This window comes from Colobus angolensis, unplaced genomic scaffold, assembly GCF_000951035.1.
Source record: "Colobus angolensis palliatus isolate OR3802 unplaced genomic scaffold, Cang.pa_1.0 Scaffold728, whole genome shotgun sequence".
In the NCBI taxonomy this organism is placed as follows: domain Eukaryota; kingdom Metazoa; phylum Chordata; class Mammalia; order Primates; family Cercopithecidae; genus Colobus; species Colobus angolensis.
In genome coordinates, this window is record NW_012121021.1 from 350,339 (window position 1) to 365,571 (window position 15,233).

At 41.2% G+C, this 15,233-nt stretch overlaps 1 protein-coding gene across 1 annotated transcript in view; it reads right to left on the bottom strand.

Annotated features, from left to right (window-relative positions):
• Positions 1-15,233, bottom strand: part of LOC105501584 (oligophrenin-1) — a 188,852-nt gene that overhangs the window by 167,759 nt on the left and 5,860 nt on the right. Inside the window, exons 5-8 of the mRNA XM_011927570.1 lie at positions 12,173-12,273; positions 7,166-7,257; positions 2,702-2,780; positions 86-119 (exon numbers count right to left, since the gene is read on the bottom strand). Of these exons, the coding sequence (XP_011782960.1) occupies positions 86-119; positions 2,702-2,780; positions 7,166-7,257; positions 12,173-12,273 (306 nt within the window). The remainder of the gene's footprint in view (positions 1-85; positions 120-2,701; positions 2,781-7,165; positions 7,258-12,172; positions 12,274-15,233) is intronic.

The window sequence follows — 15,233 nt, forward strand, 5'->3', positions numbered from 1 at the left end:
TACACATCATTAATAATGATATTTACTATGAATAGGACAGGTGGCAGTTTATAATGCTAGTAGACCAAAAATTTGAGTGACTCACTTTCTTGCTGTTTTGTTATAGGGCTGTGGTAGATCTACAAAAGAAGATAAATAGAAAGATCCATGGCTATTGTCAATCAATATAGGAAAACAGAGAACATAATATTAAATCTCTTTCCCCAGATAGGCATTAAAAAATGATTAGAAACTCCAGGATGTCAACAAGATAGGCAAGTGGGCTAAACATAACCATTTTGCCAAGATTGCTAGAAAATACTTGAACAGGCCAAGCATGGTAGCTCAGGCCTGTAATCCCAGAAATTTGGGAGGCCAAGGCAGGCAGATCACTTGAGGTCAGGAGTTTAAGACTAGTCTGGTGAACATCATGAAACCTCATCTCTACAAAAATCCAAAAATTTGCCAGGCATGGTGGCATGCACCCGTAATCCCAACTGTTCAGGAGGCTGAGTCAGGAGAATCTCTTGAACCCAGGAGGTGGAGGCTGCAGTGAGCTGAGATCACACCACTGTACTTCAACCTGGGCAACAGAGTGAGACTCCGTCTCAAAAAAAAGAAAAAAGAGAATACTTGAACAATCACTGAAAATTACACTGAATTTCACACAGTTCACCGTAGCTAAAGTTGTAGCCAATCCATCTTAGATATTTCCTTATGTAATGCCTGGGGCATTTTTATAATAAAGCAAGAGACCAGGAAAGTGTTTTCCTCATGGCTATGTACCTGTCTGATGGACATTATAAAATTCAAATGCTCCTAATACCAATCTCCCACCCTCAAAGACTAGTTGATGAATGTTTCTCTGTGGAAAGGCAAATGTCCATCTGAAAGAGATCCATGAATACACCAAGTTTTGTCTGTGTTATCTTGGAGTATGCACTGTGATAGCTTTGTGAGAGACCAGAAAGGAGATTGTTGACTCTTGAAGTCTAGTCCTGGCTCTACCTCTACCTCTTAGGAAATTTGGGCATGCCCTTTCCATTCTCCAGATCTCAAAATTTATATCAGTAAAGTGATCAGGGTTGGAGTAGACATTCCTTCAAGCCCTGATCTTCTTTGACAGTTTAGGCAAAGGCATGGACGAGATATGTAAGACTAGTGAACTGGAGTGTTTAGTAAAGGAGCAACAACATTAGTAATGTGAGGCTGCAGGAAATGAGCCCTCTCTATGCCATCTGTTAAGAGTCTGTTTGAACAGCCTGTCCTTAAAATAAGTTCTGTATATGTGTGTATGCCCACAGATATTTCAGTAGGAGATATTTCTGGGCCAGCCAGCCTTTGCTGCTACTTTTCTAAACAAGGGATTTGTGGGAAAATCTGCCATGATCTAGTTGGTATGGATCCACATTCAGTGGGCCCATGTGCTCACATCATTCTCCACAAAAAGCCATCTGCATCCTTTGATTTTTGAAAACCTAAAGGGAGAGCAAACTTAAGAGAGGGAATTGAAAGATAAATGCCTTGCTGAGCTTCCTAGCATCTGCCTACAGAAACGTCACAAGCATGAAAGAGTTCAGCAGCAGGTTTCTGGGAGGTGACAGAAGGAAGACAGTGCTGGAATTATTTTCTGGATGGCAGTCTTCAGAATGCCAAGTCTCTCCTGCTACCTTCCAGTTTACTATAAGTGTAATCTGGGATCTAGTTACCCCTCTAAATTCTCCAGGATACTGAGGACGCATAGAAAGAAAAAGCTAGAATGCATTTTCTCTCCTAGCCAGTTTTTCACTTGAATAAAGCAAGGAAATAAGACTGTATCTGAACACTGCTGGATCTTTGGAGTTTTGTATCCCATCATTCAGACCGGCTAGCACATTGTGGTTTACAAGATGACTTCCATCTGGTTTTTCTAAGCAACCCTGTGAGATAGGTAGAAAGAAATTATTAAAGCCGTTTTACTGAGGAGAAGAAAACTGAATCTCAGAGAGGTGAAATGATTTGCCCAGGGTCACATAACCATTTAATGGCAGAACTAGTACCTATATCCAAGCTTTTGGAATTCCAACACCAGGAAGCTGATATTATTTCATATGCCACTAAGAAACCAGAATGTTTTTCAATTACTTCCAACTGTTCCTATCGGTCGCTTGACGATAATCAGTAACGCTTTCAAGGGATTGCTTGTCCTCCTGCATAACGGTGTTCTAAATGGAACAGTACATCTTGTGATACAGGATGGCAATACCATCTCTGCTACCAGCTGTACCCTTGAAGAGGATAGCTGAGTTGGTGGTATAAGGGTGAGGCAGAGAAATCACTCTGAACAAATATTTAATAAGTGCTTATTTATAACTATGGCAATTATTTTTCATATTAATTAACACATATTGATTTCATAACCTGAAAAATGGCTTAATTCTTTCTGAAAAATAGCTTATGGGTATAGCTACATAGTCTAACACTAGAGCAGGGAGCTGAGAGATCTGCATTCTAAGCCCAGTTTTGATGTCTTCTCTGAGGGTGGTCTCAGAAAAGTCCCTCAACCTTTCTGGAACTCCAGTTGCCTTACCTGCTAAGAGATGTGGAAACAATTCCTTACAGCTCTAAAACTGAGACTAAACAATCCGTTACCATTTAATTGTCTGAGACCCACTGATAACACTAGAGGGCACTCATACACTGGCATAAGCTGGGGATGCTTCCCCAGTGTCAGGTAACTTACAGGTTCTTTCCCATCCATGGCTTCCATCCATAGCCTTCTGTTAGCTTCTGAAAGGGCCTGCAGAGTGATGGTTCCTGGCCTGAGGGGGAAAAATGATAAGTATAAAGCAGAAAATTCATCTGAGAGAATGGAGTCCTGTGATCTAGGGTCCCTCTCTGCCCTGGAGGTTGCCACACTGAACAAGCACAGGCCTACAGAAGACTCATTTTTCAAAATCTCTTTTACTCAAGAAAACAACAGGCAATTTAGAGAACAGTAACTTTGGGAACCATGGAGGTGGGGGTGGTATCTTGGTGGCCTTGTGCCAGGATCGTGCAAGAAATAGGAAGGTAACTATCAAGATGCCTCCATAATGCACACCTAAATTGGCCCCATTGTGCTTGAACCAAATAAAGGCTCTCCTTGCCTTACTCTGTTGGAAGCCAGCCACTTTGTCTGAGTTCTAGGAATGAGCATGTACATCACAGGCACATTCATCTGTCAGTAAAATGGCTTTGCTTCTTCTAGCACCTGCGATGTCCAAGAAACATTTTGAGTTGGAATAAATTCAACAACATGAGTACTGGCTAAGACACAGGGAGGAGGTGTTTTGGCTAACAAGCAATTTTATGACTAATAAAAAACCCTAATATTTACTGAATGCTTATTTGGTGACAAATTTTGTTCCAACTAAACTATGTATATTAACTCAATTAATATACACAATAAGGCAGTTATAGTAATCATCTCTACTTCACAGAAGGGGAAACTGAGGCACAGAGTAATTATCCAAGGTCATGTAGCAGGGAACTACTAGAGACAGGACTTAAATCCAGAAAGTCTGGTCCAGCAGCCATATTCTTCACTACTACAATATAAGGCCTCTTCTGCCTGGCACACGGCTTCAAACCCTGTTTTATTCATTCATTTGCAGGCTACCTGCTGTGGTCTGAATACTCCCCAAAATTCATAGGTTGAAACTTAACTACCAATGTGATGATATTAAGAAATGGGACCTTCAGGAGGTGAGTGAGTGATAAGGGTAGAACCTCATGAATGGGATTAGAGTCCTTTTACAAAAACTTGAAAGAGTGGGTTCACTCCCTTCTGTCTCTTCTGACATACTAGGACACAGTGTTGGTGCTCTCTGGAGGGCACTGCAACAAGATGCCATCTTGGAAACAGAGACCAGGTCCTCACCAGACACTGAAACTGCTTGGACTTCCAGCTTCTAGAAATGTGACAAATGAATTTCTGTCGTTGATATATTACTGAGTCTCAGGTATTTTGTCATAACATCTCTAATGGACTAAGACACGACTAACTACCCAGAGGTATCCTAAGTTGTTATGCTCTTTATGATCTTTTTAGATCTTTGTGACTCAACTGGAATTTTGAGATTAACCACACTTTATGCAAGGTATAAAGTCTCCTTGCTTTCTCTTGGCTACCTGAGCCATCAGGAAAACATTTTTACTTCCATAAATTCTATGATAAGATGAGACCTTTCCTAGCATCATAGAATGATAAAAGCAATGCCAAGAGAGTTCAGCCACCCTGGATAAGTAACTAGGCCTCTCTAGACCTCGGTTTCTTTATCTGAAAGGGTGCTGGAACACAGGAGCTGGGAGGTCCTTTCCATTACTGATATCGTAGAAAATTACTGATATCGTAGGAATCCTGTTCTACCTGCTGGAATCATGGGGCTCCTGTCCTACCATCTCTTACTTCATTAAAGCACCTCTTAATGACAGTCTTGTGGTTACTGGCAACAATATATACTTCCACAGCCACCTTGAATGGGGTCATCCATTGTTAACACAGAAATGATAGAGATTCACAAACCAAAATTCAAATAACATCACCTCCTTCATGTGACTGTGGTGACAACTAAAGGAAATTATACACTTAAATGGTTGATAACAGTGCCTGTCACAAAGGAGGTACTTGGCAAATGTTAGCAATTGTTTTTATTTTTATCACAATTATTTTTGTTGCTATTGTTACTAAAACATTTCAAGCTCTGCCTTGCTATGAGCCTGTCATTTTAAATACTGCTAAGAGCCTAAATTTAGAACCAGGTGCAGTGATTCACACCTGTAATATGAGCACTTTGGGAGGCCGACAGGGTAGAATCACTGCAAGCCAGGAGTTGAAGACCTGCCTGGGCAACATAGCAAGCCCCCACAGCTACAAAAAATAAAAAATTAGCCAGATGTGGTGGTACACACCTGTCAGTCCCAGCTACTCAGGAGGCTCAGGCAAGAGGATCACTTGAACCTGTGCCAATACAAACCAACCTGGGCAGCAGAATAAGATCCTCTCTCTAAAAAACTAAAAGTTAAAAAAATAAAAAATCTTATCCTCTCTTCCTGACATAGAAAAAGGTGGCTCAAAGAGCCCTTTGCTCTGTGCTCCAGGGAATGTGAGTACAGCTGCCTGATGCCTGCTAGGAAGCCTGACTCTCTTCCTTATATCAGATTGACTAGCCAGAAAAGCAGATGTCATGTCACTCAAAAGACTCCACATGCAGAGAGGGGCCTCAGCACCTGTTTATTATTATATTTAATGCTCTATTTTGCAGTTTGTTTCTTCTGCTTATAATAGACAATAGAACAAAATTAAAAACAGCATGGAGCCAGGCACAGTGGCTTATGCCTATAATCCCAGCACTTTGGGAGGCCAAGGCAGGTAGATGTCTTGAGGCCAGTTCAGATCGAGCCTGGCCAACATGGTGAAACCCCATTTCTATTAAAAATACAAAAATTAGCTGGACATGATGGCACATGCCTGTAGTCCCAGCTACTTGGGAGGCTGAGGCAGGAGACTCGTTTGAGCCTGGGAGGTGGAGGTTGTGTACCACTGCACTCCAGCCTGGGCAAGAGAGAAAGATACCATCTCAAAACAAACAAAACAAACAAAAAGAAACCAGCATGGGCTTTGCAGACCGGAGACCTACAGACTAGGGTTTGAGCTCAGCCTCACCACTTACTACATGACTTTAGTTGGGCAAGTCAGTTAAATGTATGTGGGTCTCAGTTTCCTCACTGGTAAAATGGGGGGTAGATTAAATGAGGGAATATTTTGTAAAGTGCACAGTATATAATAACTAAAAGTGTAGATGCATCAAAACTTTAATCCCTGGGTTCTAGTGTCAAAATTCTTCAGCATTCTGGGATAAGAATAAAACACACTTAAGAATAAACATCAAATTTAGTACTTATCATGAGCCATGCATAGCACCAGGTACAAGAAACATAAATTGATCCTAGTCCCTAACCACGGGGACAAACTGTTTGCAACTGCTTGAGTTGGGGATATTATTTGCATAAAAGGGAAGCCACAGCCAACAGTAATTTTCCTCTTCCTACTGGAACTGAGGCTATCAGGAAAATGAGTGACAGTCTCGTGGTTACTGGCAACAATATATACCTGCAGAGCCATCTCAACTGGGATCATCCATTTTATCAAAGAAATGATATAGATTCACAAATCGAAATTGTGAGGGTCAAATGATAATCTCTCAATTTTGAAATAAGGAAACAAGCTAAGTCCTTTATTCCCTGTTTTTTTAAAAATGCCCTCATCATTTAGTCTGTTATGATCCCAGTCACTGCTAGTTTTGTTCACGTGATATTGTAATTCACCATTCAAGTTCCTTTCTAGCAATCTGATCATTTTGCAAAATTCTATTCTATTACTAAGTATCTAACACATAGAAATAAAAGGTTGAGATAAAATCTAAAAACAGATTTATTCTGTTTATTTTGGCACAACCACCCAACTATAAAGCATGTCTTTCTCCACAATAATGCCAAATGTGCTCATTTGAAATTTTAATGGTTAAAATTCTCCTCTCCTCTGATAAAACCGCTCAGGTTCAAGTAAAAAAAGAAGGCACTGGGGAGAAACAAACACAACGAAGTCCAAAATGTGCAAGACTTAGCTCTAAGATCTGAAAAGTGATAATCACACTATTTCCAGTTCATATGAGTACCTGTAAAGTAGGGAAGGTCTGCATCATTTTTGCACCAAATGGGGGGAAATAACTTTCTAATACACCATGACCCTCTACCCCATCTTCCCTCCCTCAAAAATGTGTGCCAATTCATTTGTTCTTTTATGTGATATTAGGAGATTTAACAAAGAATGAGCTTTGTTATCCTTTCCTTCTTGCAAGATCACCAAATGTTGACCTTTTGCACATATGATAGCAAATTAAATCCCAGGAGAGACTTTTTCTTCCTAGAGCAAGTGAGGCAAAGCTGACAGAAGCTTGCACAGAGAAAAGCAGCACTGGGCCAGGTCTAGCAGGGATCCCTGGGAAGGGCAGTCAGAAGAGCTGGCTTGAATAGACTCACAACAAAGTCCTGAATAGACTTACTCATTGTCATCAATGTGGGATGATGGAAGAAAATAAAAGACCTACCCAGGCTAAGCATCTGGCACGTGGGGACATTGCCAATTCACAGCGGCACAGCTTACCTTTCATTAGTTTCTATATCAAAACAGAACCTCTTGTCGATAGACTCCGTCTTCCTTCTCACACAGTACTTCAGTGTTAAGTCCAAGGGCCCCTGATATGAAACAAGAATTAACAGGTAATTTTTTTTAAAAAAGACACAGAAGCTTTTCTGCTTCCTACAGTGTCTTCAGTGTCACTTGGAAGGCGTCTGGTGAAGGCAGCAGGAGCAATGTGTAGACTCACTGAGAATCTTGTCCCTTCAAACAGTATTTGCAGCAAGATGGCAGATGGTTTCTCCCCGCTCCAAGAATCAATGGCTGAGACCAAGAGAAATTTTTCAGAGTCATCCAGCACTCGTTCCCAAGAAGGAAGACTTAACAGGAAGCTCAATACACATCATGTAAGGGGAGTGTAGGAGAAATGGGCTGCCTGAATGGCATTAAGTGTACAGAATAAAATTTTCATGAGGCCTTTAAGGAGGGAAATTGTGACAGGGTAAGTGGCTGTCTAAAATCTCCCTTAGAAAGTCAGAGGGTAGCTGAGCAAGGAAGCTTCCATTAAAGTGGCAGATGAAGGAGGGGAGAAAAACATTTCTGTCCCCCAACATCCAGACTCTTTAGGATGACAGAAATCACAAACTTAATTACTCAAAAGGTAGTGCAAAAGTAGAGGAAATAGTAAATGTGTGTATTAGTCATGGTGGCATTTGATATTTCATATGTGCAGCAAGGACAGGTGGCCCACTTTAGTCCTGTAGGTAATTAAGGGAATTAAAACCCGCTGTGTCCACAGACTAAAATTCTGCAGTGTCACCTTGTTCAGATTCCCTCTCTTATCTCAACAGAGACCATGTGATAAAGGAAAGAGAAGTAACATTTATCACTTACTGTGTACCATATATTACGCTACATATTCTTTTTTTTTTTTTTTTTTTTTTGAGATGGAGTCTTGCTCTGTCACCCAGACTAGAATACAATGATACAGTGGTGCGACCTCAGCTCACTGCAACCTCCGCCACCCGGGTTCAAGCGATTCTCCTGCCTCAGCCTCCTGAGTAGCTGGGATCACAGGTGCGCACCATGCCCAACTAATTTTTGTATTTTTAGTAGAGATGGGATTTCACCATGTTGGTCAGGGTGATCTCGAACTCCTGACCTCGTGATCCACCCACCTCAGCCTTCCAAAGTGCTGGGATTACAGGCATGAGCCATCGTGCCCAGCCTATGCCAGGTATTTTTAAGCCACTTTTCTTGTTAGCAACCATTATAGAGAAGTGACACCTAAAGAGGTAAAAGGGTATACTCAAAGTCATCCAAATTGGTATAGCGGAAATAACAACACACTAGAAAGCTTAAGACCTAGGGTCTTGTCTCAGTTATGCCATTTACCAGCTATGTGACCCTGGCCAAAACACAGCAGGTCATGCCTGTAATCCCAGCACTTTGGGAGGCCAAGGCAGGTGGATCACCTGAGGTCAGGAGTTGGAGACCAGCCTGGCCAAGATGGCAAAACTCCATCTCTACTAAAAATACAAAAATTAGTCAGGCACAGTAGTGGGTGCCTGTAATCCCAGCTACTTGGGAGGCTGAGGCAGGAGAATCGCTTGAAACCGGGAGGCAGAGGCTGCAGTGAGCCAAGATTGCGCCACTGTGCTCCAGCCTGGGTGACAAAGCAAGATTCCGTCTCATAAATAAATAAATAAATAAATAAATAAATAAATAAATAAATAAATAAATCATATTCCATCTCCAAGTCTTAACTTCACAATCTATTAAATGGGAATAACACAACCCACTGTGGTATCTCAAGTTAGAAAACACTGCCCAGGTGCCTAGATACTATGACATACAAACTGGCCCTCGTGGCTTATTACCCAATATTTCTTGCTCGTCAGCACACTCAACCACTTGCAGGCCAATCTGTCTTTGCTCCTGCACTATAACAACTCAACTCTAAGTTAATCCTTCAGTATGCCTTCCTACCCCCAAATTTGGGATGCCACACATTAGTCTTTCAAAATGAGGGTTATGAGCAAAGTCACAGACTCACTCTATCTCTTTAAATTCTCAATGCCCACAGCTTCAATGGCATTTCTGCTCAGGGACCTAGGCCCTGCCCATCACTCCAATCTCATCTCCAGTGACTGCTCAACTATTTAATGCCCCTACAATGAAAAAGTACTCTTATTTCGCACACGTATCATGCTATTTCAAGATTGCATGACTTTGCCTATATTAATCCCTCCACCCAAAATGACCTTGTCTATCTTCTTTGCCTGACTAAACTCTTACTTATTCTACAAACTGCAGTTCAGCTTTCACTTCCTCAAAAATCCTTCTTCAAACCAACACATTGCCCACTACGTGCTTTGCACGTAATATTAAAATGTTCTGTTTTTAGGTTTAATTTCACCACTGGACTAGGAAGTCTTCAAAAACATGAACAGTGTTTTATTCATCTTTATATCTCCAGTACCTTGCAAATACTTAGTGCTCAATAAATGTTTATGAACTACTTTATCATTCTTACCACTTTTCTGATGAGGAAACTAACACTGAGCAACATTAGGCAATTTACTCAAGGTCAAAAAGCTACCAGACCACAGAGCTAAAATTTAAACACAGGTCTGAAGATTCAAAATGCAGTACTCCTTCTGACCACAAATTCCTAACAGGGAAGGGATGAAGATCTAATAAATTATCATTTGAGAAGGTGATCAGAAAATTGAACATGACAACACAGATGAGAGCTCACAGGCTAAAGTAGTAGAACCAACACTATAGTAAGTGCCATAGTCAGAAAGATGGCCAATTCCTGCATCTTCAAATTGGTCTTACTTCCTACACAAATTGGGGGCACCGACTTCACATAGCTGCTAGGAGGGCAAATGAGGAGCATGAATATGACAGAAGGGTCTAGTTCATTGTCTGGCACACAGCAGTTATTCAAGAAATAGTGGCTTTTGTAGTGTTCTTATTATTATGGTATCATTTATTTGTAAAATTTATAATTGTAAAGTACAAACTAGTATTAGCAAGTGAAACAGAGAACTTTCAGGAAGAAACCACTTCCAACTCCAATTTGGGGAAATCCAATTAACTCCCACCACCTCCCTCTGCCTTGTAATTGAGTAAGTTCTCCTTTCCATTCCATAAGGAATACCACATTAAAAATGCTCAGGCCACCACCATTGCAGTTTTGCAAGCAGCTACTCAATGAAAAGAGAAGAGGGAAAGAAAAACTAAAAGGAGGGCTTGCTGGCATCTGTCAGGAGGATATGAAAGTGGAATCTGCTGACTCTGTCTTGGGGTTTGCAATAAAGCACCTCTGAGCAGCCTCAGAAAAAGTGCCTAAATGAAATCATTGTCTACAAAAGGAGCTTTCCTCTCTGGTATTTGAAAAGTAATGTGTGTAGAAAAATAAAAGAAAGAGACTGCAGGCCAGTGTTGCTTATAAGCACTTCCTAGTCAGATTAATCAGCTAAGTTCTGACTGACTTGGAACAAATCAGTGCTAAAACACAGGATGAATTTAGGGAACCACACTGAAAAGTGCTTTGGCAATTGGCAGACTGGAAACTGAGGAGGGTTTTGAATGAGTAACTGGCCCATAATAAAAGCACAGTAACTGGCGCCGTGGCTCACACCTGTAATCCCAGCAATTTGGAAGGCCAAGGAGGGAGGATCACCTGAGGTCAGGAGTTCGAGACCACGCTAGGCAACATGGTAAAACCCCATCTCTACTAAAAATACAAAAATTAGCTGGGTGTGGTGGTGTGCACCTGTAATCCCAGCTGCTCAAGAGGCTGAGGCAGGAGAATCGCTTGAACCTGGGAGGCAGAGGTTGCCGTGAGCCAAGATTGTGCCATTGCACTCGAGCCTGGGCGACAACAGTGAAGCTCCATCTCTAATAATAATAATAATAATAATAATAATAATAATAATAATAATAATAGAGCATAGTTGAGGATTCCAGAAACTCTGTTTGATACAACATCTTCTACAAGTCCATCCCATCACCGAAGCACATTAAAGCAGGGAGGTAAATCTTGTAGTTAAAAGACCATCCTCACTCCAAAAAAAATTCAGTAGCCTACAAGCACATTTCCATCCTCTCTAATTCAATATGAGCAAGCCACACAAGAGAGAGATCTTCCATGAAAAGGAACAGCAAGGGAGAGAAACTGTCCCAATTTTTCTCCAAATTCCTCCCTACCTAAATTGGGTCTTCGTGTACTACTTTCAATGCTAACAAATAACTCTTGAAGCACTTCCAACAAACAATTTGTAAAGAGTGCAAATGCTTAAAAATCATGCACTAAGACCCTGTCTGAGAGCCAGTTAAAGGGGAAAGAGACACATTGAACTACTTTTAGAATATAAACAATCTGTCTAAAGATCAGCTTTTATCTTAAGAAATCCGTGCGTGTGTGTGTGTGCGTGTGTGTGTGTGTTTGTAAAAAATCAGGTTCTTCCAGGTGAGTAAACTATGTTTTCAGTGTGTTAAATTTATCTTGTCATTTTCGGGAGTGAGAGAAGGTTTGGAGGGCAGAAAAAGAGAGATTAACTGCTTAAAGATATTTGAGTAGTACATAGAATGTTGAGTATTGGTTACTCCAACCGTAGGCCACACACACACTCCTGTAAAAAAAGGAATTTTGGAATTTAATTCATATTTTTAAGCATAAGTTTTAAAACTTGTTATTTTAAAGAATCCAAGAGTAGAGAATTCTTAAAAGTAATTCATCCATATTTTTACATAGCTGACTGTACAATGTGACTGGCACTTGTAAAAATAACTTGTTTGAAAGACTACTGACACTTTCAAAAGGCTTGCTCTAATTAACAGAGAAATTTTTCATTCAACTCAGTGCTATCTGACTCAAACTTAGGACAAAGTGTACATATAAAGTCATGGCTTCACGTAACAGTGATGAACTTGATGGTTTGATACTAAGTCAACATATATTCTTTTCTGAGAAACAGGCATAGATCCATTTCTAAAAACGTGGTGTAAACAAGAACTGACCTGCTTAGCACCTGGCTTCTGTTCCATAGGCGTCATGGTGAGTGTTTTGGTCTCTTTCTCATACTGGCAATAGTATTTCACCCAGGATATTCCTAAAGCCCCTGAGAGGACAAGTAAAAGTGAGCAGACAGAATAACTGTTTTAGCTGTATAGGAAGTCAACCCCTAAGATTGAAGCTATTTACACATTGCTCATCAGAGTCAAACTTCAGATCCAGCCCTGCCCTTGCCCTGACTGCCATCCTTCCATAGCCACCTACCTACTGCACACAGGGAGATCCTAACCTTCACCAACTGCTTCCCACAGCGGCTTCTGGCTTGCTCAAAACCTACTCTCCCTGCCATGTTCCCTATAAATGGTATCATCATGTATCCCAGAAGCTGAAGACTATTGTCATTTACTTTACTGTCTCTGTAACTGTTCCATGTGATTGGTCATTGGGTTATGCCCCTTCTAACCTGTACATGACTCTACATATCTCTCTTTTAACTGTCTCCTCCTCTCCATTCCTTTTAACACTGAATTAGTTAAGAACCCTATCAGTGTTGTTTTTGCTTGTTTATTTATTTATTTTTTTTGACAGAGTCTGGCCCTGTCACCCAGGCTGGAGTGTGGTGGCGTAATCTTGGCTCACTGCAAGCTCCGCCTCCTAGGTTCACACCATTCTCCTGCCTCAGCCTCCCGAGTAGCTGGGACTACAGGCGCCCACCACCACGCCTGGATAACCTTTTGTACTTTTTTTTAGTAGAGACAGGGTTTCACCATGTTAGCCAGGATGGTCTTGATTTCCTGACCTCGTGATCCGCATGCCTCAGCCCCCCAAAGTGCTGAGATTACAGGCATGAGCCACGGCACCAGGCCCAGTGTCTTATTTTTTATTTATTTTTTATGAGACATATTAAAAAAAAAATTACTATCTCACCAATTATTTCATTGGCCTTCTCTCTGATTTCCCTATTGTCCCCATCTCTGATCACTCCATTCCAATTCATTCTCCACTCTTTTGCTAGATTATTTTAAAAATATATCTCTATTTTTATCATTCCCCTCATTAGAAACCATCCATGGCTTTCCCACTATCTCCACACTCTTTAGCCTGCCTACAATGCCCTTGATAACATGATTGAAACTTACCTTTCCAGCTTTTTCTCTTGGCACCTCACCTCTATGTTCCTGTCTCAATGAATTACTTTTAGTTCCCACATAAAGAGGTAGCCATATAATTTATAGTCCAAATCCAAGACTTAAGACTGAATGAGGCTGTATTATTAATAATAACATCAGGACAGCAGGAGTAAAGCAGGACTATTCTTGGACAAGGGCCCTACAAATCAACTATGTCTATCCACAACACTGCCTCTACTCATGCAGTGATATATACCTGGAATTGCCTACCTCCCTCCCTCCCTTCCTCCCTTCCTTCCTTCCTTTCTTTCTTGCTCTCGCTCTCGCTCTCTTTCTTTCTTTCTTTCTTATTTTATTCATTTTTGAGACAGAGTCTCACTCTGTCACCCAGGCTGGAGTACAATGGCACCATCTCAGCTGACTGAAACCTCCACCTCCCAGGTTCACGTGGTTCCCCTGCCTCAGTCTCCCAAGTAGCTGGGATTACAGGCATGCGTCACCACACCCAGCTAATTTTTGTATTTTTAGTAGAGACGGGGTTTCACCATGTTGGCCAGGCTGGTGTCGAACTCCTGACCTCCGATGATCTGCCTGTCTCAGCCTCCCAAAGTGCTGGGATTACAGGCGTGAGCCACTGTGCCCGGCCATTCCCCCTTTTCTTTACCTATTAAACTCCCATTCATCATTCAAGTTCTAGTTCAAATACCACTTTCTTGGTGAAGCCTTTAGATATATGCCCCCAATACAGTGATCACCACATTTCATTATAATTATTGATATATTTGTCTATCTCTCCCATCACTTTCCACTTCTTGGTGACAAAAATCATGGTTGATTCATTTTTTCAAGGGTGTCCCCAATGCATTGCACAGTATCTGGCAGAAACAGTGCTCATTAAGCATACATTCAACTGAGTAGCAATGTCACGCCCATATGACAAATCAGAATACTGGAGCACAGAAGGATCACACAGCATACAGCAGTGGTTCTCAACTAGGGGCAATTTGGCCTCCCAGGGGACATCTGGCAACACATTAGAGACATTTTAGGTAGTCACACCTGGAGATTACTATGAGCAAAAAGTGAGGAAAGGCAAGGGATGCTGCTAAATATACTATAATACACAGGACCACTTCCCAGAACCAAGAATTATCCAGCCTGAAATGTCAACAGCACTGAGATTGAGAAATTGTGCAACGCACAGTTGAAGAGATGAACCTGACAAGTGGGAGAATACAGCTTTGAAAATCATCAAAAGCAAACTGCTCTATGCGAAGAAAAGTATGGTAATTTCACTACTGAAGTGCCATGCTTTGTGAATTACAGTGATTTTTGCCACTGGCAGTCTCTGGGTGTGTGTCTTCTGCTTACTCCCCAGATAAAATAACTCTGGGCAAGAACTGAATAACAGGTTTGGGGAGTATTCAGTCATAGTTCTAAGGGCAAATAAAATCAAATCGCACATACAGGTGTGCAAAATGTTACTGAGGAATTAGGAAAGATCGAATCCTCTACAACATTCAGTGACTAAACAAGTTAACCCACTTTCCTTAGTCACCAATGAAAAACAGATACTGCCTTTCCCACTGGAATCATGATGTTCACTAAGTGCTATAACAGCATCCATGAGCCTGAGCAACAAAAAATTCTGTCTCTACAAAAAATTCAAAAATTAGCCAAGCTCAGTGGTAGGTGCCTTTAGTTGCAGCCACTCAGGAGGCTGAGGTAGGAGGACTGCTTGAGTCCAGGAGTATGAGGCTGTAGAGAGCTATGATGGTGCCATCGCACTCCAACCTGGACAACAGGGCGAGATCCTGTCTTAAAAAAAAAGAAAAGAAAAAAGCAAACACATGACCCTAATGCAGACGAAAATATAGGGGACTATAGTAGGATCATGGGTTTTGGCATTTCACAGATCTGAATTTAATTTTAGTCC